The sequence below is a fragment of the Lissotriton helveticus genome, chromosome 1_1, assembly GCF_964261635.1.
Source record: "Lissotriton helveticus chromosome 1_1, aLisHel1.1, whole genome shotgun sequence".
Classification (NCBI taxonomy): domain Eukaryota; kingdom Metazoa; phylum Chordata; class Amphibia; order Caudata; family Salamandridae; genus Lissotriton; species Lissotriton helveticus.
Genome location: NC_136057.1, coordinates 1,432,655,229 through 1,432,682,355, shown reverse-complemented (window position 1 = coordinate 1,432,682,355; position 27,127 = coordinate 1,432,655,229). Strand labels below are relative to the sequence as shown.

The following is a 27,127-nucleotide window of genomic DNA, read 5'->3' as shown; positions in this document are numbered from 1 at the left end:
AAAACGGCACGATTGCAGGAGACGTCTATATGCACCTCCGGTTGAAATTTGGGTGAGAAAGATCCTCGAGCTCCCGAGATACCGGCGTTGGAGTGTCTGCCCGGGGGCGGGTGTGGAGCCCGCCTGTCAGTGTGACCGGGGACTGGTGTCTACGCGAGGCCGGGGCGGCCACGAGGCTGACGGGCCTCTGAGGGGCGGACTCGTGAATGTGAGCTCTTTTCCTGCGGCGGAGGCGAGGCGGCAGTGGATGCGGTGTCGAGTCGGGGCGTTTCAGCGCTGACCCGCGAGGGGTGCTCCATCGTCCTGCTGACGGGATCCTGAAGTGGCTGTGCTGAGGCGCGGAGACCGTGTCGCGCTGCGGGCTCTCTGCTCTCGCTGATGGCGTCTGATACCCCAGAGGCCTACCGAAGGTGAGACAAGCTGATAGGCAATTCGTGACGGTGTTGGCGAGCGGAGCGAGCAGGGCAATCTTACTGGCAGGGACAGGTGTGTGGACTCTGGAGAAGCAGGGGGCCAGCAGGCGAAGTGGAGCGACACCGACTCGGCCCTGATAGCGTTGGGAGGGTGATTTGCTCGATTCGCCCCCTGGCCGGGACAGTCTGCTACCTGAGTGCAACGAAGAAGCAGACAACTGAGTGCTGGGTTAACTTGTCCCTATTTCGCTACCCAGACATTGTGCCACGGGAGGAGCCTAAGCCTGGTGGGCCTGCTGCTTGGCAGACTAAGTGGACACTGTGCAGGCTTAAGCACGCTTGTGTTGCTAGCAGAGTAGGGTGTATCGTGACACACTACATCAACTTCTTTCTGTGCCAACTCTCGCTCGTCGTGCTGTTTGTCGCATAAATTGCTATACTGACCTGCAGAGAGGGGGTGCGACTTGCCCACCCTAGCGAGGATTGCTGGATGGAGTGAAGAGTGAGCAAGGCCATTGGTGGGATCTGTGGGTCAGCTGGCGCACATACCGACCCACCCCTGACCCTTGGTCCGTTCCATTCACAACGGCCTCTGGTGGTCCTGTGGCAGTGGACTCGAGGTGACACCTTTGGAAGCGCTACGCCTCTTTCGTGGTCAATAATGGGTCACCAAGACAATAAACAGGCCAAATTATCCTTTGACTCTGCTTCGGCACCGAGGAAGGTGGTACGTACGACGCCGAACAATGGAGGGGCTCCCAGCCCGTCAACGGTGGGGGCAGGTCCCAGTTTGAGTGCCCCGGACATGCAAGTAATACTCCAGGAAATGAAGCAGGGATTTGCCACAGTGGTGGATAAGGTGGATCCTCCAGGGTGGACGCAATTGCGCAGAAGATGAATGTTCATGAGGAGCGACTTACCGAAGTGGAGAGACGTGTGTCGGATACTGATGATACCACTGCATCCCACGCCACCAGACTTTCGAGGATGGACAATATCCTTAGAGTAATCGCTGCAAAGAATGAGGAGTTGGAGGCACGTAGCAGACGCAACAACATCCGCGTGGTTGGTGTGCCAGAATCTACCAATACAGGCCGGATGGAGGAGTATGTGGAGAGGATCCTTCAGACGGCGATAGGTGCAGAGGCCTTCTCCAAACAGTACATCGTCGAGCGAGCACACCGCTCCTTGGGCCCGCAACCTAAACCTGGTGCTCCACCTCGACCAATAATTGCGAGGCTTCTAAACTATTGTGACAGAGATACAGCGCTACGTGCAGCACGGAGCACCCAGAAGCTGTCGTGTGACGGCATTCGTTTTTCCATATACCCGGAATTTACACCCATAGTGCAGGAACAGCGACGCAAGTTTCTGGATGTTAAGAAGAAATTGCGTGCGTTGCAAATTGATTATGCCCTATTGTACCCAGCGAAGCTCAGGGTGACTCATCAGGCGAAGCAACATTTTTTCCTAAATCCTCAACAGGTGGAAGACTTCCTGAAGACACTGCGACGTAGCCGTGATGTACGCCATAGGGACGATGATGCAGGCGAAAGAGAGGATCAACATCTACATGACGAACAGTGAAGACATTGTCCTGTTGAACTGGGAACTGTACCGATGCTGAAGGGCTCCTTTCTAAGGCCCGCGGAAGGGCCCCGGCGGAGTGCTGACACAGGGAATGATCGTCTAAACCATGGACGGGTGTTGGACAATGGGTGGTAATGTATGCCAGGCACCATCCCCTCACCTCGTAAGGCCCTAAGAGGGAGGTTCAGGGCGAGGAGCAGGGGGTGGCAATGTGTGTACCTCTAATGTCCCTGAGAGGGAGTACCCCATACACAATGTTGTTTACACTGCGGCTGTTGGGTTGTTGGCTGACAGTGGAGGGAGGGGGGTGGGATGGCGCTGCTGGCAAGTTGAGGATGCTTCAGTGGGTGGGGGGCGGGGCGGGAAGTTACCTGGTAGTGTTGATCGTATGCTATGTTGCCAGAGGTTTAAGATGGCGTAAGGCTTTCGGGAGGGTTGATGTCTGTATTGGGCAGGGGTGGGTGAGAGGGGTTCGGAGAATGCCTGACATGGTTGGGGGCTGTCAGTGGGTGGGGGGAGGAAAGGGAAGCGGTTACAGAACAGTGTGGTTGCGAGTGCGATTCAGAATTCATGGTCAGACGGGTTGTGGTACAACCGGGCTGGAGGCTAGACATAGTGGTGCAGCTCTTAGTACAGTCCTTACCACGATTATGGCTGATACAGGGTTGAGTAACGTGTCAATATTATCTTGTAATGTACGGGGTCTCAATGACGCCAGAAAGGGCAGAAATGTGATTGCTTATTTAGATAGGCATAATGTGCAAATAGCATTGTTGCAGGAAACCCACCTACACCCGCGCTCTGAGCCCAAATTTGCAAGTAAGTGGGCGGTGATTAGGAAGTTTGCATCATATTCATCTTATGCAAGGGGGACTGCTGTGCTCGTCAAGAAATCACTTCACATGCATCTGTTAGGGGAGATCATGGACCCTCAAGGACGTTATGTGATATTGTGGGGCAGATTAGGTATAGATACAGTTGTATTAGTGAGTTGCTATGCACCAAGTGTGGACACCCCGGACTTCTTCACGACACTCTGGGGGCATGTGATGGGAGTGGGTGCTACTCATATTGTCTGGGGAGGTGACTTTAATGTAGCATTAGTCCCTGGAATGGATAGGTCGGATGGCTGTGGGCCGTATAACAGACAGGCTAGAGATGTGCTGCTGGGCCTAATTGAGGAAGCTGGGTTGGTGGATAGCTGGCGGTTTGTTCACCCAGGGCGCAGGGAGTGGACCCATTTCACAACACTCACCAATACCTGGGCTCGGCTCGATTATTGCTTTGTGTCCCGAGGATTGGCCTTGGCTATAGGACGAGTGACAGATCTGTCCAGGGCATACTCGGATCATTGCTCAGTGTTGCTGCAGTTGGCTATGCCAGGACATGACAAACTATGGCCCCCGTGGCGACTTTTCCCCTCAGTATTACTGGATACGGTGTTCAAAACTGAGTCTGGAGAAGAAATAGAAGCATTCTTCCCCAGAAACAAGGGATCGGTAACCAGTGTGGAAATGGTGTGGGAGGCGTTTAAAGTCACGATCCGTGGTTTCTGTATATCCAAGGGCTGCGGTGTTTTGAGGGACATCAGAAGAACAATAGGGAAGTTAGATAGAGAGCTGAAAGAGTTGGAAATTGAGATGACGAGAGGTGGAGACCCAGAGGTACATGGGCGGTTTAGGGACAAGCTTTCAGAGTATGAGGAAGAGGCAACTAGAGAAGTTAGGTTTATGGGGAAACACTGGACAGCGCGCAGATACTGTGAAGGGGACAGGCCTGGAAAGGTGCTGGCGGCACTCACGAGGAAACCGCGGTTTAGTACTAATATATTGGAGATTGTTACACCAGAGGGCAAGGGCTGTCAGAATACACAGGAGATACAGGAGGAATTCCTGGCGCACTATGGGAAGCTTTATACCACGCAACAGGCTGAAGACATAGACTTAGGGAGTTTCTTAGATCATATCGCGTTGTGTTGGTTAAGTGATGTCCACAGGCAGTTCCTCGGCGCGCCACTTGAATTGGACGAGATAAGGGAGGCGATTATGTCGCTGTCTAACGGCAAGGCGGCGGGACTAGATGGACTGCCTGCCGAATTTTACAAATGCTACATTGATGTTATGGCATCAGTCCTAAAAGAAGTATTTGAGGAGTCTTTGGAAGTTGGGGAGTTGCCGGGATCGATGAGGGAGGTAGTGATAACTTCCCTGTTGAAGCCGGGCAAGGACCCGATGGACACAGATTCCTATCAGCCGTTGTCTCTTATCAATTGTGACGCATAGATACTTACTAAAGTCTTGGCGACACGTCTATCTTTGATTATGACGAAGATAGTACTACCGGACCAAGCTGGCTTTGTGCCAGGGCGTGCCACAACCCATAATCTTCGTACATTGTTCTCACTAATTCCTACCATAGCCCTGAGATCCCAGTTGCAGCCATATTTCTCGATGCGACGAAAGCGTTCGATTCTGTGGAATGGAAGTACCTTTTTGCAATACTGCATAGGATGGGGTTCCCCAGGATATTCGTAGAGTGGGTGGAACTGCTTTATACCAAGCCAGTTGCGAGAGTGTTGATTAATGGAGTATTGTCACCTCAGATGCCCATAACGAGAGGAACCAGGCAGGGGTGCCCTCTCTCCCCGCTGCTATTTGCTATAGCCATAGAACCGCTGGCATGCCGCATTCACCAACTACATAGGGATAGTGCTTTCAAGTGTTTCCAGCGCCAAATAGGGGTATCGCTATATGCGGACGATATCACATTGTATGTCAAAGAACCGCAACTCAACCTTAACCCGATTTTGCATGAGTTCATAGCCTTTGGAGGGATATCGGGAGTGCTAATAAACTGGAAGAAATAAAAAAAAATTCCGCTTACGCGTGCAGTTCCCAGATTCCAATTGGACTACCCACTTGAATGGTGTGACACTGATCTTCGCTATTTGGGTATTGTTATATCTCTAAATAAGGAGGAGACACTTAGACTTAATGATGGTGTTGCCATTACCAAACTGGCCGACGATGTCTCACGGTGGAAGTCGCTGCCATTGTCAATGGCAGGCAGAGCGTCACTAATAAAAATGGTGGTGTTGCCTCGCTTTCTTTATTTATTTCAAAATATCCCTTATTATCCTGGGGCATTTTTTTTTACTAGGCTACGATCGGAACTCCTTCGGCTTTTTTGGGGGGGTAAACAACCAAGGGTACGATGGTCAATTCTGACTCAGCCTTACGAGAAAGGAGGCTTTGATGTGCCAGATTTCGAGATCTATTACTTAAGCGCTCAGGCGCAATATGCGTACCATTGGATGAATCCTACGCCTTTTATGCCACAACTGGCGGTAGAGGATTGGATTGCGCGTCCTCTCCCTCTTAGCGGGATGATTCAGGGTACGGTGGCAGTCATAGAAACACCAGCCACTACGGTAACGTGCACGATCGATGCGTGGCGTAGATTGGCGAAGATCCTTCGTACTTCGCTGCTATATTCCCCAGTAATGCCACTCACATATCACCCCCAATTATCGCTACTGCAAGAGGCGGGATTTCGGCTAATGTGTAGACGTCTTAAGGTGACCACGTGGGGGGACTTATTCCTAAACGGGCAATTTCGCACTAGGGAACAACTGTTTCAAGGACTGCAACCAACCCCCCTTGAGGTATTTTATTACATCAGATTGCGTATGGGGCTGAAGGAAGTGCTGATACACTTTCGGAACGAACCGGAGGTAGTGTTATCACTGCACGCTATGTTGCTGTCAGATGGCCGCCATCTTGTTTCTAGATTGTATAATAATATCAGGCTACAGCGTGAGGGGCTGGAAGGTGTAGCGCGACAACAGTGGGGTTTGGATATAGGCAAGGAAGTTACTGAGGATCAATGGAATTATTGTTGTACTATCACAGCCAATATTTCTTCTAGTTGTAAGCTCAAAATCATACACTACAAGTTCTTGCAAAGATTCTACTATACCCCGGTTCGGAAGCTGTGATTCCAGCTGGCAGAAGATGATAGATGTGCTAAATGCCATGCGGAGAGGGCGGGATTCATTCATCTTGCAAGGGAGTGTCCGGGGGTGTATAGCTACTGGACTCAGGTGCACGAAGCATTGCAGATTATGACGGAAGGAGCACTGGATAGGGACCCGCTGGTTATGTTGTTGGGATACACACTGCATGTCCCTAAGCCCATTAGAAGATTTGTGGACACTGCTCTACTGCTTGCCAAAAGGAGGGTTGCATGCCGGTGGGGTAGGGGAAGAGCTCCGAAGTTCAAGGAATGGTTAGACGATGTAGTCTACTGTCAGGATCAACACAATATCTCTGCTGATTTACTACCGGTTCGGAATAAGCCGAAAGATATCTGGGGTCCTCTACAGATGTATCTGATGAGACATACAGCGCCACCGGAAGGGTCAGATGATGACAACTAAGGCGATGGGTTATAGGTTGTTGTTGGATACTTGTAAAGCGCACTGTTACTCTACCCGAGTGTCCTGGCGCTGTAGACCGCTGGGGAACCCGTCCTGGTTTTCCCTTTCAGATGGTCCCTTTCTGGGTATCTCCAGGGTGAAACCAGGCATCCCTGGCGTCTGTGGGGGGCCGTTGTAGAGATGAGGCAAGCTTAATGCCCAGAGTTACCGAGTGTGTTACCTGGTTAGAGTAGGCACTGAGGCGAGAATTATCGAGTCCGTTGACCCTGGTCCAAGACCCTGCCGCGTCGGGAATTGAACCCTGGTCCCGGGCCGTTCTCTGCCTACAGGTCTGCCGCCTCTAACCAGTGAGCCACACCTCTCCTCTAGGTAACACACTCTAATGTTTTGTTCTCCTGGCGCTGCTGTAGGCACGTCACTAATTCTCTTAACTTTCTGATGTTATGTGCTTCTACCAATGTGGAGACCTGATTATTGAGGAGTGCTCTTCATGCTCATCTGTGATGGCTTTGAGATTCCAAATATGTGACTTGGTACAGCCTTTCTGTAGATGCAACGAGATAGAGCACACTCGCATTTGTATTTCGTTTGGACCCTTAACCTCGGACAGTGTACCTCTTACCTTGTCAACTGAATGTATTTGGAATGATTGTAACCACTGTAACTATGTATGATCCATGAAAACTGATAAATAAAGATTTAAAAAAAAAAAGTAGGGTTCCCTGGCCATGAGAGCACCCAGTCCCCAACCCACTGAGTGGAAGTGCTCACCACCAAGAAAATCACCTTGAAGGTGAAAAACATAAGATCAATCAACTCCAATGGTTCGAAGGGGCCAACACCAGAGGCTTCAACACCAATGGCAAATCCCACAAGGCAAAAAGCAGCTTCCTCACAGGATGGGCAAGAGAGAAACTGTGAAGCAACCTGATCACCAGATCATCCAGAATATCCCACGGAGCCCAAAAAGCCTTAATGGCAGCTAGGCGCTTCTCAAAGCCCTCCCACAAAAACTGTAACACATCTGTAAGGGAACACTCCAATGGAGACAGATAGAGGGAACCACACAAATGGCCAAACTTCCCCAGTGCCTCTCATAGGACTTTTGAGTGGAAGAACGATGGGACTGCTGAATAGCCAGCTCTAGGTGCAAAGGCAGTACCTGGCATTGTAACCCGGCCTCTCAACTTCCAGACCGAGAAACGGAGCCACGGACAAGCAGGAGATGAGACAATGCCCAGAGGAGCAGGGAAGCGCGGCACCATCCAACAAACCCTGAAAAGCCATCAGCCTGAGACTGGGGAATCAAGACCGATGTGGCCTAAAAGGCACCATCATAATCACCATCCATGACCTGCCCTGGAGACTGGGGAACCAGAGCAATTGGTGAGAAGCATACAACAGGTGGTTGGGCCAAGGAACTGTGTGGGCATCCACCCCCCAGTCCCGACCTGCGGATCCCGACTCCAAAACTGAGGAATATGAGCATTGTGCAAGGTAGCAAAAAGATCCAGGAATGGTGCACCAAACCTCCTGCACACCAGATGAATGACCTCCTTGGTAATGCACAGATCGTGAGAGGAAGGGAAGAACCGGCTTAGGACATCTGCCTACCCATTATCCACCTGCCCAACATACACAGCTCGCAGGGACAGAAGGTGCTGTTCCACCCAGAGGATCCAAGGCCCAGCCACCGCATTGAGGGACTGGGACTGAATCCCACCTCCGATTGTTCGAATATGCCACAGTAATCTGGTTGTCAGAATGCACCACCAGGTTGCGCTCCTCCAGCAAAGCTTTAAATCCCCCAACAGCACGGAAACAACCATCAGCTCCGTCCAATTGGAGGACCTCAGCCCCTCCCTCAGACACTAGTGGGCCATCAGGGACCCGTCCCCAAAAATCGCACCTCAATCAAATACGCTGGCATCCGTAGTCAACACCCAAGGCAGGGTATGGCTGCAACAGAACACCCCGCTCCAGATTGACCACTAAAGTCCACCACTCCAGCTGCTGGCACACTGCAGGGGACAAAGGAACCACCAGATCAAAGTCGCCGGAGTGAGGGTCCCACACCGACAGCAGATACAGCCACAGAGGGCAGTGGCAAAACAGAGCCCAAGGCACCAGAAACACAGCTGCCAACAAGTGCCCCAACATTCACAACAACAGGTGAACAGACAAACAGGACATGCCTATCACCTCCAGGACCAAGGATCAAAGCACCCAGATCCATGAAACCGACAAGAAGTCCAAGTCCATGTTGGTTCAGACCGTCATGTCCTGAGAGGGCACTGTTGCAGGGCTTCTGCACATATACAGAACTATGCACAGGAAAACAGGACCTCAGAGAATAGGGATGTACCAACCTACCACATTAGTACCCAAAATCCCAAACCAACTAGCTATAGTCCTCTTCGTTCTACGTCCACAGTGAAGCTACCAATGATTAGACAACCCAGAACATTTCACTCTATCTTGGGAATCGTGGGAGCCAGACACTGTTTTGCTCATTCACTAAAACTTGTCCACAATGCAAGTAATCAGACGCAGCATAGCTTAAAACGATTATTTCAACTAACACATTCTATGGTGCAGTACACGTGCCAGTACTAGCAGCAAGATACATGAACACAATGTAGTCAGCATTGTTACAATTTTACAGAATACAAACAGGGATATCATTTTATGAAAAATAGTGGAAAAGAATTAACGACCTAACCACCCTCACTGTGGTAAGAGATAGTTTATTATAGAAATAAAGAAGACCTATGGGCTTTGTCAGCAGACCCCCACACCTCAAGGCCTAGATGCAATGTTCACATTGCAGGACAAGCACAGCTCTTCTCTACAGAAAGGTGTCTCTCCAAGTGTGTCAAAACATGTTGCGCTTGCAATATTAAAGCACACGATTTCCAGTAGTGCAGCTGTGTAGCATGTTATGTCTATGTGCAAGGGACTGACCAGAACGGAATAACAAGGGACATTGTTGTTCAACCTTGAACATCGTGTGCAGACTAAACCTCAGAGCACAGCAGAGAACGTGCAAGGTAGACAGTTCTATGTGAAAGGGGCACAAATAGAGTCTGGCGAAATATATGCATGCACGGTCGTGTGCAAAAGCAGCCTCATGGCAGTGAAGCTCATGCTAACTTAGCAAATGTCGACAATGGACCTATAAGCCATACTACAGCACCAGTTAACACTTCTCCCAGTTCAGGAGAAATGCACGTGCCCTGAGCAAGACACACACTATCTCCAGATTCCCCAGGACCAGCTCCTCTGAGGGAGCATGGAGGAGCCAATCATCCATAGAAGGATATAAGAAAATGCCTTGGAGGTGGAGGGAGGCCTCCGGTGGAGCCACCACCTTGGTAAACACCTGGGGGGTTGACCACAGCCCAAATGGAAGAACCAGAAACTGTTAATGCACTGCCCTGATGCCGAACCTCAGAGACCTATGGAATAGGGGATGAATGGGCACATGATAGTATGCATCCTGCAAGTTCATCAGATGATCTTCAACACCAATGGGATAATATGGCTGCATGATCTAAATCATGAAGGGTAAGATGCAACACAAAATGTTTCAGAGCCTTCAAATCCAAAACCAGCCGTAAGCCCTCCGTAGCCTTTGCCACCAGAAAGATTTTTTACTAAATCCCCTCACGTCCAAGAGGGGACCACCTCAATGGCTCTTTTCTTTAGTAGAGAATGCATTCCCCACGCCGGAGCCACCTGCATTGTTTTCCTGGAAGGCCAAAGAGTGGGAAAGACACCGGATGCCAAAGAGACCTCTCAAAAATCAATCCTGTAGTTGTGCCTCACAATGTCCAACACTCAGGTATTGGAAGTAGACTGCTACCATGCCTGGAGGAAGTGCCTGGAGGCAACCGCCGACCACAAACTCCTGCTCTATCATTTAGTCAGGAACGAGGCTTAGGAGGAGGAGATTTCACCTTCCGATCCCAACCCCGTCCTGCAGTGACTCGACCTTGAGACCTGGGGAACTGCTTCCTGGAGCAAGAGCGAAAGGGAGATTTAGGCTTAAAGGACAGTCTCTCACTAGCTGCGCCTTTGAGAAAGGAGGAATGTTTCTTCTGCTTGAATAACATATGCAGCTTGTCCTCCAAGTCTGCCCCAAACAACAAAGATCCCTGCAAAGGCAACCTCAGCGCAGATGCCTTCTGGGCAGAATCCGTCCTCCAGTCTTTAAGAACAATATTTCTATGGCCTGCCACACAAGCCCCTCTAGAAAGGCCCCAAGCCCTGACCACATAAAAAAAAATATCCAAAAGATATTCTACTTGGCACTCAATCTGATCTAGCAGACCAGCCCCATCAGAAGTATTGTCCAAGGACCTGAACAGTGCCTTGAGATACATCAGCAAAGATTGCACCACATAAGTACCATAGATCCCAGCCCAAAGAGTGAGATGGCAACCGGAATAGACCTTACGAAGTGAGGCATCCACCTTCTTATCCACCACATCTTGATGATCACATCTTCCTCCAAGGAAGTCCACCCCACCAGTCTGGTCACACATTTATCAATGGGAAACAGATCTTTCTGCATATTCTGAAGCTGGGCAACAAGATCTTATCCGGGTCCCTCCACTCCCTCTTGAGGACTTCAGAAATGTACTGGTGAACAGACACATCTGGGGGCATCAAACTCTGTAACTGCAGCAGAAACCCCCCAGATGAAGTTGAAGGCATTTCCTCAACTGGGAAACCCATATTAGCTTTCACATGCCTGATCCAGTCAGGCAGTAGGTCTTTGAAACATACTTGTCCTTCCTCCTCAGACCCTTAAGTAGAAGGAGATGAAACAGGCCCCAACCCTTTAGGCTTAGGGGAGGCCCTCATCTCCAACAATGTATCCTGTATCAATCTCTTCAATTCAGCGTCCCCAAACTCCCTGCAGTACTCTGGAGGGGAAGAACTGGAGGAACTAAAGGAAAAAGCGGGAGGCCTAGCACCATGCTTTCCCCATCATCCACAGCATATATCAGGAGAAATAACAGACCACAGCATAGCAATAAACATAACTGTTATGCAGTACTTACCCCAGGCATAAATACCTCCTTACCGCCCAAAAAACCTGAAAATAAACATGCCCCCAGGCCAGTCCAGGCTCACCCTCAGTGACCGGTGTGCCTGGACCAAGCCCAACTATCCTCCACGCAGTCCCACAGAAACGAGGCCCCACCGGAGCACCCCCTGCCAAGCTCCGACGTGCCAACCAAGACTTCCAGCATCTGCCAATCGCACCCAGCTGTCAGGTCAATGTGACTACGACCTGGAAACACCCCAGTCACTAAGGGGCAAACTTCCACTTGCTGTGTCTCCCAGAAAGCCCCCAGACTGGGAGACGCATACTATGAAGAAGACAGCTGATACACAAACCACTGACCATTTCTGTTGCCTAGCAGAAGCAGCCCAGCAAACCCTCATCCCATTCTGTCGGAGACAGACAAAAGAACAGAACGAATGCTGGGTAAGTTCAATTTATGTACACCTGGTGGGAGGGGGTGGGGTCCAAAGACCCAGCATTCCTTGTGCTCTTTTTTCTGTTGGGAAGATGATAGATCTCCATACGTAATGAATGAGATGACGACCTAGGGACCTGGAGATCATTAATTTGCCACAGATAAATCACCTTTAGTCAACCTTTGCATTTCCACAATAAAAGCAGCACTCACCCTTTCCATCTGAGAGGCTGACAGCAAGAACTTCCCAGGTGGTGATGGAATCCTTCAGGAATATTTGCACTGTTTTACTGGAGAGTCTAAAGAGAAACACAGTGATATTCAGGGTGAGCTGATAAGGAGGAGTCAAATATTGAAAAGTCATAGGGCTAAAAGTGTCAGGAGTGACTAAAGGAAAGAATACGTAAGGTCGACAATAATAGTAGTCTAATAGCAGTCCAACAGGTAATGCTATAACAGCAAAGAGTAGAAAAGGATTGCCTGGTCTAGTGAACAGAGTTGGTGCAATGAGAAAGATTAGAGATCTTTCTTGAACTCTAGGTAAACTCAATTATCCAAGCCAAGGCCAGCAACATCCAAACATACATTGGCATATTAAGAACATGACATGCTACTCTAATTATGTGTACACTCTTTTAATAGCTTTGATCTAAAGTATTTACTTTAAACATTGGGCATGACTTATGAACTCACACATTTTCAAACCCTGAATAGTCATGTGATGAAATGCATTAGGTAGATGATGCTCGTTTGCAAAATACGGTATGTAAGTAATCAAGCAATTGCTCGAAAAAACTCAAAAATTGTTTAGGCTGTTCCCTTGTAGTGATACATAAACAGGGTAAGCCAACTGAATTCTGTGACTCCTACTGACCCATTTCACTCCTCAATGCAGGAACTAAAATATTGGCAAAACTATTGGCCAAAAGACTAATGCCAGTGATCACAAAACTAGTGCATCCCGATCAATCAGGCTTCATGCCTGGGCGGAACACAGCACTAAATCTTGGATGACTACACAGTGTGCTGGGTAGAAGTGACACCATCAGAGAAGCAGCAGCAATTCTCTCTCTTGACGCCAAAATAGCATTCAACACCACCAAATGGCCTTACTTATTTGAAGTGCTGGAGAGGACGGGTTTCGGCCCCAAGTTTATAAACTGGACTAAGCTGTTATATGCGCAGCTCCTGGCCCATGTTGTTGTGAACAGACACATATCGAATCCCTTCCCCCTCAAAAGTGGAACGCGACCGGTATGTCCCCTTTCACCACTGCTCTTTGCCTTGAGGCTTGGGTTAGGGGAGACCCTATAATCAGAGGCCTGAACTGGACAGAGGGATGGAAGGACATAATCTCTCTATATGCGGACGATATCCTCCTATACATGACTTCACCCCACTCATCAATAGGCAGGATTATGCTAATTTTCACTGACCGTAAATATTCTGGGTACACCATGATCAATATTATTTATTCTTCAGGGTCCTACACCAAAGTTGCCTTCAGACTGCCAAGTGACGGTGACAGAGAAAGGATTCTGATATTTTTGGACATATGTTACAAGAGATCACTCACTATTTTACACACGTAATCTCCTGGGACCCCTTAAACGACTAAAGGACGATACACGACATTGGAGAACACTGCCGCTGTCCCTCCTGGGCTGTGTAGCCCTTTTAAAATGATGGCACCACGAGGTTCTTGTATGTTTTGCAAAACACACCATTCCTCAAAACAAATACATATTTTTCCCAGGTAGAGAATGAAGTCAGAACATGGCTGTGGGAGAGGAAACCCCCACGGATAGCAACACGTTAGCTAGTGAAGAGCTGGTACATCAGTGGTATAGCCCTCCCGGATATCCGGCTGTATTATTGGGCAACTCAATTAGCTGTAATCAACCAATGGATAAATGGCCGACATTCAGACCCTGCATACCTAATAGACAAATTACTGATGGGTCCAAGAGGTTACAGACGGGCACTCTACACTAGTCCCAGATGACAAGTGTTAACAGGGCCAACACAACAAACTGTCCATCTCTGGCATAAGATAACAAATCAGCTAGGATGGGAAAATAAATTAACTCAGACGACGCCGCTGTGGGACACTGAGATACTTGGAGAACTGATCGAGCAGCCAGGTTTTGACAAATGGGATTTGATGGGAATCTCTACAGTGGGGGGACTTGTGGGCAGAGGGCAAAATTAAGCCTTTTGAGACACTGAGGGAGAAATTTGAGATGGTGACACGCTAGACCTACGGATATTTACAAATTAGACAATCAACAATGTTGGTTTACCTGTCAGGCTCAACTCTTCCAGAATCAACACTGTTAGAGGACAGATTATTATGTGACCAAAGTGAGGGTAAAGCCATTTCAAATATCTACCAAAAGTTATTGAACATTATGGCAGACTCCCTTACAAAACCACGGGAACAATGGCAGAGTAATTTAGGTGAATTAGAAGAAGAGGACTGGCAGAAAGTGCTCGCCTCACCCAAACAAGTCGCCAGAAGCTCCAGACTGAAACTAATACAACTAAACACTCTACATAAAACATATTAGTACTGTAAAACTATGACAAAAAAGAAACGAAAAGAGGACACGACATGCAGACGAAAATGCAGGGAGGAGGGTATGTTCTTTCACATCATGTGGAGATGCTCTCCCATTCAGAGATACTGGAGCGCAATAGTGACACAGCTACAAATGGTGCTAAGCAAGCAACTGCAACAAACACCACAATTATGTCTGCTCAATATATGGGGATTGACAGACCTCACTAGTAAGGAGCCTCTCTTGGTCACACTAGCTTGTGCAAAAGGCAAACGAAACATCGCGAGGAAGTGGGGAGTGGAGACACCGTCTACTACAGTAGAATGGGAGAGAGACATGGACTGGGCGATGGTAGCAGAAAGATCTGTCCATGAAAAAAGGGGGTGCCCCAAGAAATGGGAATAAATCTGGAATAAATGGATCCTTTACAGAGGACAAATATGTACCCCAAATTTCCCCTGGAGGGGGAGACCCAACAATAGACATCCAGCAGGAGTTTGTATCGAACTGTAAACTAATAACGTGCCCCTGCTTGTCAGCGGAAAAGATGGTTTAATGATGCTGATATGATGTGGTATATAATGCTGTAGTAATCAACTGTATGTAACTTTAACAATAAAAATAGTTTAAAAAACAATTGTTTAGGCTGTGAAGCCACAACTTAAAGGTACCAACTATGATAACATTTTATACCCTACAAAGTGTGCTTGATGATTTCCAGTTTTGAAGCCTCAAAATGGATACAATGAATCTCCTGATATGATGGGTCATATTTAAATATGGACAGAATTATGTGGGCAGGGTAGAGCTGTAGAAAGGACTCATGTCTTCTTCTTCAGAGGAAGACACCAAATGTAATTCCCAGATGAACAGGGACCTAGCCACTGGAGCAACAAATGATGGGAAATATAATTTCAACATAATGAATTGAAATTTGAGAGTAGGAGGCCAAGCAATGAAGATTTCCCATTATGGAGAGACCATGAATCAGGGGAAGGTGAAGGAGAAAGTGTTCATATTTCTGCTCTGCACTTTTTGTTTACATTTGTTTTATTTGTTGAAACACAAAGCAGAATATTGAGCATTGCAATCTCTGACGTAGCATCAACATTCAGCCAACGTCAGTACTGTTACCATTTTATATATTTTATCCTCATCCTGGGCTCCTCGCCCTCCGCCTGGGACGACTCCTGGTGGCCCCCCGCCCTGGGCACCGCACCCAAACCGACGGACCACGCACGCAACCTGGGCTTCATCCTGGACTCCTCCCTCTCCATGACCAGGCAAGTCAACAACGTCTCCTCGGCGTGCTTCAACATCCTACGCATGCTACGGAAGATCTTCTGGTGGATCCCCACCGAGACCAGGAAGACCGTCACACAGGCCCTCGTCACTAGCCGACTGGACTACGGCAACGCCCTCTACGCCGGTACCACCGCCAAGCTCCAGAAGAGACTCCAGCGGATCCAGAACGCCTCTGCCAGACTCATCCTCGACATCCCACGAACCAGCCACATCTCCGGACACCTGAGAGACCTCCACTGGCTCCCCGTCAACAAAAGAATCACCTTCCGCCTCCTCACCCACGCACACAAAGCCCTACACGACCAAGGCCCGAGCTACCTCAACAGCCGAATCAACTTCTACGCTCCCAAACGCCACCTCCGATCAGCCAACCACGCCCTCGCCGCCGTCCCCCGCATCCGAAGAGCGACTACAGGAGGAAGGTCCTTCTCCTACCTGGCCGCCAAGACCTGGAACTCCCTCCCGACCGACCTGCGCCTGACCCAAGACCACCTCTCCTTCAGGAAGAAGCTGAAGACCTGGCTGTTCGAGCAGTAGCGGCACCCCCCCTCCCCCAGCGCCTTGAGACCCTACGGGTATGTAGTGCGCTCTATAAATGCCAGTGATTGATTGATTGAATACAAAGAAAGAAAAACAACAACCACCCCTTCCCACCCCACCCCTCCCACCCTGGGTACCCATATTCACTTATGTCTCTGTGTACCTTTAGCTCTTGTATTCTCCGGGGTCTCCTTCGTTGAATCAAGGTTGTGGATTAGTCAGGCGCAGCAATTTTAGATATCTAGGGCAAGTGAGTTGTGTGAATTCCTTTGACTGGAGGGAGATAAACAGCTGCCAAATTTCCCTGAATGCCTCGTCTTGTAGTTTCAGTGCCATTGTAAGTCTCTCGAACCCCAAAAGGTGACAAATACGGTGGAGCCACCCCATCTAGTCGGAATTTGTCAGTATCCCAAAGGGATGAATCGTTTGATGTGCCACCCCCAATGGCAGTGCAATGTGGCTACCTCTCCAAGCTTTAAGGGGATAAGTCAGCGTATTAGGGCGGTCCAACAGCACATAAGCTGGAAACCGGTGGAGTTGAGTACTGAAATGGTGGTCAATCTCTCACAGGATTTTCTCCCGAAATTGTGTCAGTTTAGGGCATTCCCATAGGATGTGCACAAGTGTCCCAAGAGTGTCTTTGCATCTCCAGTGCTTTTCACTCCACCGTGGATTCACTCTGTGTATGCGAACCGACGTTAAGTACCAGTAGCTGGTAATCTTTGTCACCATTTCCGTGCTGGCTGCATTGGAAGCTGTGTGCCTAGTTCGGTGAAAGATGTCCTGATGGCTCTTAGTCTGCTAACATCCTTGCTATAAAGGAAATCCCAAACTGTGAATCTGGGCCAGGTTAAATCCTCACCTTATTCTCTGCCTTGTGGGGTCCCTCAGGGCTCTTCATTGAGCCCAAAACTTTTTAATATTTATGTCTCAGAACTCGCCGCTTTCAACCTGAATCCACCATCCTACGCTGACGACACCTAATTGGTAATCTCATTTTTAGATAATGGCGTCAACTATTTTTTTAAATTACATGATTGTATGATCGTCCTAAGTAGCTCGATAAGCAAACACTGCTTAAAACTGAACTCAAGCAAAACAAAGGTTCTACTATTCAGTAACCTCTCTCCAACATGGTCTCCTGCCTGGTGGCCAGACAGCCTAGGTCCACCCCACATTCCAGTGAATAAAGCCAAAAATCTTGGCATTATCATGGATGAGAAGCTCAGTTATGAGGCCCAGGTGTCTAAGGTAGTGTCCTCCTATTTCTATACCATTAGAACTCTGAGGAAAATCCTCCCGTTTATTCCCAGAAACACCAGGAAGACTGTTGTTTCCTTGTTCATCATGTCTAAGCTGGATTATTGTAACAGCTTATAAATGAATCTCCAGGTCAAATTACTTAGGAAGCTTCAGGCAGTACAGAATGCAGCCGCCAGATTGATCCTGGATATTCCCAAATATCAGCCGATATCTGCACGCATTCAGGATCTTGATTGGCTCCCTGTGCAACAACAAATTAAATTTAAGGTGCTCTGTGTTGCTCATAAGGCCCTGCACAGAGAAGGACCAAGATTTCTATGGAAGGCTTTTGGCTGGTACACTCCTAGTAGAAATTTTCAATCGGCCAAGGCTAGATTGGTTACCACCTTAAGAGTTAGAAAAGCAAGTTGGGGAGGAAGGAGTGTCATTCACAGTACAGCCAGGCTGTGGAAGAATGGAAAGCTCTGGCTCTGGGCTTTAAAACCAGGGATTGAGTTTAATATTGTGGAGGGTGGACTTGAGGTGAAGGACTTTAGGTTAAGACATCCATTATTAAGAAAATGTGCCTAACTGCAATTATCTGGAGAGGATCGTGAATGTGGTGCAATTATGGAATATTTCCATTGTCTGCTGTTTGTGCTGATTTATCAGTTTTTGTCTGATGATCATTTCATGGTCATCAATGTAATTCCAACTCATGTGAGGTTTAAATATGTGAATGAATAATTTAGAGGCCACCTCTCTTATTGTGTTAACTTTATGTTTTTTTATTGATATTGTGCCAGTCAGTAAGCTGACATGGAAGTCTCTTCTTGTATTCAGGAATGTCTAAGTACGCTTTGTTCACAAGGTGCAGGTATTAATTACTAGCTCAGCTAACATAAGGAGATGATGGACGGAGTGCTGAAACGTTTCAGACTCTCATCCCCAGTCACAGATCTGGGTTGAGTCCATCATCGTTCTTTAGCTCACTTCGCCACCCCAGTTTGGACCCAGCCATATGCAAATCAGTCTTGACACTGTGCCTCATGGGAACAGTCCAGGCCGAACTTCCAAGCCAGGTCCTCCCTGGACCGGAAACAAGCATCCTGGGGCAGGTTTCGGGGTAACACCCCTCATCAGCCAGGCTAGCTTGAATCCCTAGGAATTGTGTCACTGTACTTACTTTGAGTTGACGATTGGGATAAAAAAGAGACAGCAGAGGCTGAAATGCCAATAATCTGTTGGGTGGGGTAGACTTTCCCCTTAACTGTTCACAGATCCAAGGAAGGGTTACATCTGTGGATGTTGGAGGTGGTACTCGGTGACAATAATGGTAAATATCCAGGCTGTGGATCAGTGAAATTGCTGTTAGAGAGTGGGCTAGGCATTGGAGCCTGCCACTGCGCTTGATCAGCCAATCGCCGAGGTAAGAGAAGACATTAGTGCCCACTTTGCAGATGTGTAGCCACCAAGCTAGCCACTTCATGAACACCATTAGTGACTAGGTGACCCTGAAAGGAAGTACTTACCACAAAGTGAAGGTACTTGCAATTGGGAGTGAGGATGGGAATATGAAGGTAAGCATACTAGAGGTGAAGTGTTGTCAGGTAACCACCTTGTCGGAGCAGAGGGATGACAACCTGAAGGGTAGTAATATGGAAACACTCTGGTAGGCTATATTAGTTTGGAAGTCTGAGATTCAAGATAGGCCTGAAGTATACATCCTTTTTGGTAATGAAGAAGTAAAGAGAGAAGATACCTTTTCTTGGGTGGTGTGGCGGAACTCTATCTATTGCCACTTTTTGGAGAAGGACATGTACCTCTTCCTTGAGAAGGAAGTGTTGATCTCTGCTGAAGAAGGGTCTGCAGGGATGGAGTGGTTGTGAGAAGTTCTGGGCAGCAGCAATGGCAAATCAGCACTAAGACCCACTGATCTTATTTCCTCCCAGAGAGAAAAGAAATCTTGAATTCTCCCATAATGAGTGACGTGTAATCAGGGCGTAGGGTGGCGTGGACGTGAGCCACTTTTTGAAGGCAGAAACTCCTTTAGAGCCACCTCTGCCCTTAAGTCTGTTGTTACCCTTTATGTACCCTTGGTGTATACCCTCTCTGCTTGCTGGTGGAACGTTTGCTGCTGTCTCTGGTAAGATTGTGGCAGGTTCGGTGAAAAAACCTTGCCTCCTTCCCTAGCTTGTTTAGGCAGTGATTCCTTGCAATTGAAGTTTCCAGGACACCCATAGACTTTGCAATTTCTGTTTCATTTTTATTTTCTCAAGCATCTCTTCTACCTGGGGGCCAAAGAGATGCTCCATGTTGAATGGGTGATTCAGGACATACCATCGGACCTCAGATTATATAACTTCAATATGCGAAGCCAAGAATGCCATCTGAGGAGGATGCTGGTAGTGATGTCTCTGGAGGCTGTGTCCATTGCATCGAGTGCACAAATAATATTGGCTTTTGAGATGGGTTTGCCCTTAGATACTCTCTCCTCCCACCTCTTCCTGTACTCTTTTGGGAGGTGTATGACAAGTTCCTGCAACTCCTCCCACTGGGACCTATCATATCTGGAAAGGCTCCCGATAGAGCTATATTTATGTGCCATTATGGCTCTATGGCATATTTTACAGATATCTGAAAGAACCAATTTTGACAAAGTGTCTGGGTGTAGGGTCATAATTACCTGGTGCCACTTGAGTACCTTTTTTATCTATGCCTAAAACACCAATTATTAAAAAGGGAAACCTGGATGTTTTAAGTTATTTTTAGAGTTAGCCTCTATAGACAGGAATCCTATAAATGCGCCCTGGAATACAGTTGCACCATTCTGGTTTTTAGGGACCGGGAAGTGACCAGATGATGAAGCATGCCACTACTAGAGTGGGTGAGGGTCACTAATAAAAACAACTAGGATTGTTGATCTGTCGCTACAGGAAGGCTATATCATGCACAATTTCTGAGCTCACCATTGTGTTAAAGTTTTGCTAAAGTAGTAGGATACATTTTTGGGATTGCCCCAATGGCTACACTTTTGCAGCCTGCATCAATCTTTTTACTGTCTTTAACAGTTAACTGGACATGACCTGTGACTTGGGTGGAGCCTCTCTTATCGGCAGTGTAGTGTAGACTGGCAGGGGACATGCATAATGATGTATTTATGATTGCTAGGTGAGGATTTATATTTTTCCTAAACCTAGATTGGACTAACCTTGCTTTAACTGACATCTTGAAGTTCTCTGGGGTGGAGTTCAGCAAGTACTTGAGCCTGGACAAGATCTACACAGAATATTGAGACTTGGAAAGAGTCTACGCTAGGAAGTCCACTTCCTCCTGAATATACTGCTGCTCACTGGATAACCATATGGTAGGCCACGATATCATCCGGAGAGGATGTCCAAACTGTGTCATGGTCCAAGTCAAGATCACCAAGGCGGTTAATAATATAGTCTTTCAGGGGTCATCAGTAGTCCTTGGTTCTAGGGGCTGGTCATAAGGGTAGATGGGATCTTATGGACAACAAAGTGTTGTGGTGGAGCACTTTGTAGGTGGTGTGTATGAGTGTAATGGTAGAAGGAGTGGAGCAGGTTGCAGAGGTGGGGAGTTAGAGGTGGAGGGGAAAGAGAGACATAAAGAAGAGGGTTTGTGTCCTTTTTCCTGTATTATTTGTTTTCGGCCCTGGAAGGGCCTCTAAATTCTGTTTCAAATGCGAGTCTTCTCTTGCAAGGAAGTGCCTCTGATGGCTTCGACTGATGGCTTTTGTGGAGAGGTGGTTGATGATGGAATTGAAGAAATGCTTCTGCCTGGAATCGAGCTCTGCCTGGAGTCACTGCAGAATAGGTTTGTTTGATTCCTCTGTTCCTGTTTTTGCAAAGCTTTCAGCATCAATGAGATCTTCATTATTGAAAGGATTTTTGGGGCTGATGGGATCTTCAGTGCCAGCTTCAGGTGTGAGCGGGGTTACAATACGCCCTTGGAGCAGGTAGGGCTCTACTGCAGGTGAGGCTCGATGGCAATGGGTGGAGCTTTAATCGACTCTGAAGCCTTCTGTTGGTGCCTGACAGAGCCTGAAGGCAGTAAGGGCCCTGGAGGTGGCAGTATCTTTTGCCTGTGCTCAGAACATGCTGCCCGACTCTCTCACGAGTAGTTCTTTACCTTGTTGCAGGGATTTTAGATGACCTACCTGGCTCACTTGTGTCTTAGAGAGGAGTGTGGTACTTACCACCCTAGGCATTGTCTTAGTTTGAGAGCTTGTGGTCTGCGGGATCGGCACAATGTCCTCTTTTTCCTCATGCTCCAACATGCTGAAGAGAATAGTCTCTGGAGTCGGCATATGTCTGAGCTGCTGGTATTCTGGAGGGGCCTGCACCTTCTTCCACTCCAAAGGGGGCTTCCTCTCTGAAAATATTGGGGTTTTGAAGACTACCAATTGGTGCATTTTGTGATTTGCCCAGGTCCTCTCCTTTTGGTACCTTAAGGTTTCTTCGAGTGGAAAGTTAGGAAGGACTCAAATGAGGCATTGTCATGTTCAGGTAAAAGGCACAAGTTGCAGATGTCATAATGATCTGGCTACGGGTACTTTCAGTTGCACCAGGGTAATGTTGGAGGTGTCAGTACCATCAACCCCATCTGTTCTGCATTGTTGATACTCAAGAGAGGACACACAGTCCCCAAAGGGTGCGGGAGGTCTGTGGCATCCAGGGCGTCAAGCGTGGGATAGCAATCCTTTAAGGGTGTACAGTGAAGTAGTGCAACAGGGAGCTGGAAAAAAACAATCTAAGACAGAGTCAGTGCCCCTATGCGTTGGCCACTAAGGGAATAGTCACAGTGCATCTACTCTCTCGAAAGAAGCCTTAAGGACAAACAACATACAAATATCTGAGCCCAACACTAGATGACAGTAGTATGCAGACAATGTGTATCTACTGCTACACATGCTATGAACACTTGATTTCACCCGAAGAAGAAGCAGTTAACACTTTTTTAAGGAACCTGTGAGGTTTATTACAGTAGTGGGCATACAAATGTATTTCTAATACTTGCTTGTTGATGTAGGTATGCCAAAAAAAAAGGCTGTGTGATACAATGCTGGAAAGCCTTGGGGAAGTCACAAATAACGTATAGGCTTCAATGTGTTTTTCTCTCTTCTGTTTTCCTTCCCTTCCAGTTATGCATTGTTAAACAGTTAAGCATTCTTATGAGCTGAGATAGTTCTGATATAAAATTGTTGATTTTACTGAGAGTATGCGAAATAACACAATCTTAGGAATTGTTCAATTTGGCTCAAGGATACCTGGCATTGCGTGGATGATATTGATTTCATTGGTAATTGTGTGATTTGTCGAAATAAATAGATGTTTAAATAGACAGTAGAATGGCTGCTAGATACACCAGAGCATGCCTGAAGGCAGGTTTGCCAAAAGAACTCTGTCCCTCAGTTATGTAGCGGTTGTACATTCAGATGTAAAGTTAATTTAAATCAAAGTTTATGGAATTTCTTCAAATTGATTGTGGGGTAGATTTTTTAGCAAAAATACACTTTTGCTAATCTCATTTGCTGACCTGCAGAAAGAGTACAAGCTATCTCAGAAAAAAATCTTTTGATACTCACAAATTCGACACGCTCTCATGGGGGCGCTCTCGTGGGGAGAGGACATTCCGGAGGCCTGACCATTGGAAGATTGTCTCCTGTCCGCATATATGCACTGCAAAGCTATATCCCTGACCTACAAAAGAATTATTAAAAACCTACCTGACCTGCTTCTTAGTTTTCGGGAGCACTGGCAAGTTGACATTGGGAACTTAGAGGAAGAGGACTGGTGGGAGGCGCTGGCATCACCTTGTGAAGTTGCAGTTTCCTGAAGACTGCGACTTGTACAATTAAAAATACTCCACATATCATACATTGAAGGCACCACACTGGTAAAAAATGGACAAGGAGTTGGAGGTGGGGTGCAGGAGGATATGTGGGGGTATCGGCACCTTCTATCATACCATTGGGAATGTCCGAGGATCAAACCGTATTGGGAAGCAATAATAACATGCATGAAGGATGTTCGTGGTGGGGTCATTCGATTGTCCTCTGGACTGTGCCTGCTGATTATATGGGATGCAACCAACATGAATTGAGCTGAGCAGCGCTTGACTGCTATGGGTTTCATGATTACAAAACGTAATGTTGTGTGGCGTTTTAGGTCCCGCTGAATTTTCCAGATTCATGCCCTTATATAGGTACAATTCACATGGCCCTTATATAGGCATAGAAGTCAAGCCCGTATTTAGGCATAGCCCATGCTACCCAAATACAGGCATGGCTACTTCATCCATTCACCAAATGTCACAACGAATTCTTGGAAAACAAGCTTAAGCCATCAGGGAATTTCCCTTGCTTGAATATTGATTTCTCCAAGAACTCAGTTCATTTTACAATGAACATCTATTCCCCAGGGGTTCATTTATGACGTTCATATGCCTGACTTTACATCAAACATGGCATTCCTAAACACCTTCAAGGTATAAATATACCTTCACTTGCTATAGCAAAGCACGGTGGTTCGTAGCAGATCGACAGCCTACTTGCCTGATGCAGCTCGCTACAGCAAGTGCCGAAGGAAGCCGACTCTCCATTTGACGCACTGATCAGGAAGCTGCCCTCTCCTGCAGAGAAATCCAGCTCCAGTGTTTCTGACTCCCCTTGCGGGGTGGTGGGAAATCGAGTCCAGAGAAAGAGATACCAACCTCCTTCATTCTATGGAGCTGATAAGAACCTAGAGAAACCTTCAGTAGATTCTTGGCAAAGAACTAAAACCTATGCTAAACAATACTTACTTCTTCCCTCGTACTAGACTTAGGTTAGGTACATTGGGGTAGGCGTATTTTAGAAGCACTAGTTGAGTATTTTAGTCTGTGTATTTATGTACGTATTTTTATATGGCTTAGAAACCATACAATGCTCTTACAGTATTATTTTATATTACTATTCTCGCTGTACGCATTATACTTTGCATTTTGTCTAACAATTGTTGCAGTTCATATCTCTTGCATGGGAAAGAAGACTGTTCAATAAACCTTTTACTGACAATGCCCATCTCTCTATTTCTCTGCAAACTCTATAGAAACGAAGCATGCACGATTGACTTTTTTGAAATACTTATCTATTGTTTCCTTGTCTCTGAAAGATATATTCTTATTCTTGCAAAACTAAGTTGTAATGTTTATGTGGTTGTCAGAAACTAATCCCTTCTTGTGAATTCGAGGAAGTTTCTAGTGACCCCTGAGCTAGCTGGCACATACAATTAAGTTTAGTATATTCGATAGAGACCTACTGACTTAAGTCCTACGTCAAATTTATAGGATATATTATTCTAATGCGCAGAGCCTATAGGGAATATAGGAACCACACTACATTGCGCCTAATGTTTGGTAAGGCACTAATTTAACGCTAGATACTAAAGTAACTCAGTCGTGCTTTTCTCAGAGACCCCTTTTCCCGTAATACTCCAATAGACGTCTGGAGTGGGTAAAAGGATAATATCCGCCATAGCTGAGTAGGACAAAAATCCTATGTATTAGCTTTTTGGTTTGATCAACGTTGAAGGATACAGTGTTCCAAAATATTGTGCACCTTATCTTTGTTTACTTGAAACTTGCTCTGCAACTTTCATTAAACAATGTTGAATAACGGCAACAACACCGAGAACAGTGGAGCTGCAGGCGATGACGCCATACAAGCTTTAAACTTTACAGGTTCTCAAGAAACCGACGAGGATGCTATACACATTCCTGAGAACTTAAGGAAAATCATCACTATAAAACTTATAAAAAATGGCCTAACATCAAGAGGTGGTAGGGTAGTTTTTGTGATAGAGGCACATGAATATCACCAGACAGAGGTATTCTATTCTTGTATAGTCTTCCCTGAAGCAGATCCAAGAACACATGTTTCACTTCTACAAAGAAGATAAACCACCAACGGAATACATTCCTTTCGAGGATATAGAAATTCCACTAACTTACCAGGAGCATGCACTCCGGTTCAATAGCGCCCTAAAACATATAAATCACATTACCAGGCTCGTTCCACTAGGTAGACCAGGAGCAACATGGCCGGTTTTGGCCAGCTATACTCCACATCCTAAAATTAATGAAATGACAGATGTGGAACTACGAGCTCAACTCAAATAGCTAATCAAAATCTATAGACAAATGGTTCAATATGTCATGCAGACTCTTACAGTCCAACCAACAATAATGATTCCACAACAACCCCCTTACCAGGGGAACACAAATAAAATTACACCACAGACTTTACACTCAGTCATTTGTAAATTACCCTCAAAGGGAAACAAATTCCATTCTGGATAGCTCAAAAAATGACTCAAATCGAGGCAGTATTTCCTAATACTACCCCCCATAATAAACACAGAATTCTAACAATCTGTTTACCAATGGGGATCGTACCACATCTGGAGGACACCGACACTTGGGGTACAGTCTTTGCTGCAATCTACACCAAAACACATGGTGTTCCGTCTATGGTGGTAATAGCAGACGTCCAGAAACAGATTCAAAACGAAAACGGGCAGAGCCTGCTTTGAATCGAGGTATGAAATTACTGAAAGATTTCAAACAGGTCTCAACTATAATATTAGCTAATATTAAAGGTGAAGAGCATCCGTGGCGATCCGCCAGAAATTAAGGGAATTTGATGTAACTGAGCAACCACAAGAACTGGCCAGAATAATAAAAAAATCCCATGAGGAATTATGCAGAGACAGTTTGGGTGGGAAACCAGTTAAACCCCAACGGTCAGAAAGTCCTGAAAAGGTATTTTATTAAAAACACTCCCACTCTTCCTAAAAAGAAGTGGGAGAACGCTAAACAAACTTCTAAAGAGAAGCGTTCTCAATCCAGAGTGAGGTCTCCTCAAAGGGGTATGAAATTACTGAAAGATTTCAAACAGGTCTCAACTATAATATTAGCTAATATTAAAGGTGAACAGCATCCGTGGCGATCCGCCAGAAATTAAGGGAATTTGATGTAACTGAGCAACCACAAGAAGTGGCCAGAATAATAAAAAAATCCTATGAGGAATTATGCAGAGACAGCTTGGATGGGAAACCAGTTAAACCCCAACGGTCAGAAAGTCCTGAAAAGGTATTTTATTAAAAACACTCCCACTCTTCCTAAAAAGAAGTGGGAGAACGCTAAACAAACTTCTAAAGAGAAGCAGTCTCAATCCAGAGTGAGGTATCCTCAAAAGGAGCCCTCTGAAAGGAGGTATAACCTCAGGAATAGGGATCATTTTAAACAACCTGATAGATGTCAAGATACTGATACACGTTCCTTTTGTACCTTTCAGACTTCGTCGCAGAAATCCGAAAGAAGAGGACGGTCAGAAAACAAGGAAGAATGCGTGAAGTACAAAGACAACCAACACGTTCAGAAAAATAAGAAAGCTCAATTCACCAAAAAGAAGGTAGCAGGTCTAAAAATCAGACATGCCGAGGACACAACTCAAGAATGGGGAGTGGGCTCAGATAATGT

At 46.7% G+C, this 27,127-nt stretch overlaps 1 protein-coding gene across 2 annotated transcripts in view; it reads right to left on the bottom strand.

The window, feature by feature from the left end:
• LOC144826880 (A.superbus venom factor 1-like) overlaps positions 1-27,127 on the bottom strand; it is a 1,649,148-nt gene that overhangs the window by 913,010 nt on the left and 709,011 nt on the right. For both annotated transcript variants that reach the window (XM_078685340.1, XM_078685347.1), the window contains one exon: positions 12,147-12,232. In XM_078685340.1, the coding sequence (XP_078541466.1) occupies positions 12,147-12,232 (86 nt within the window). The remainder of the gene's footprint in view (positions 1-12,146; positions 12,233-27,127) is intronic.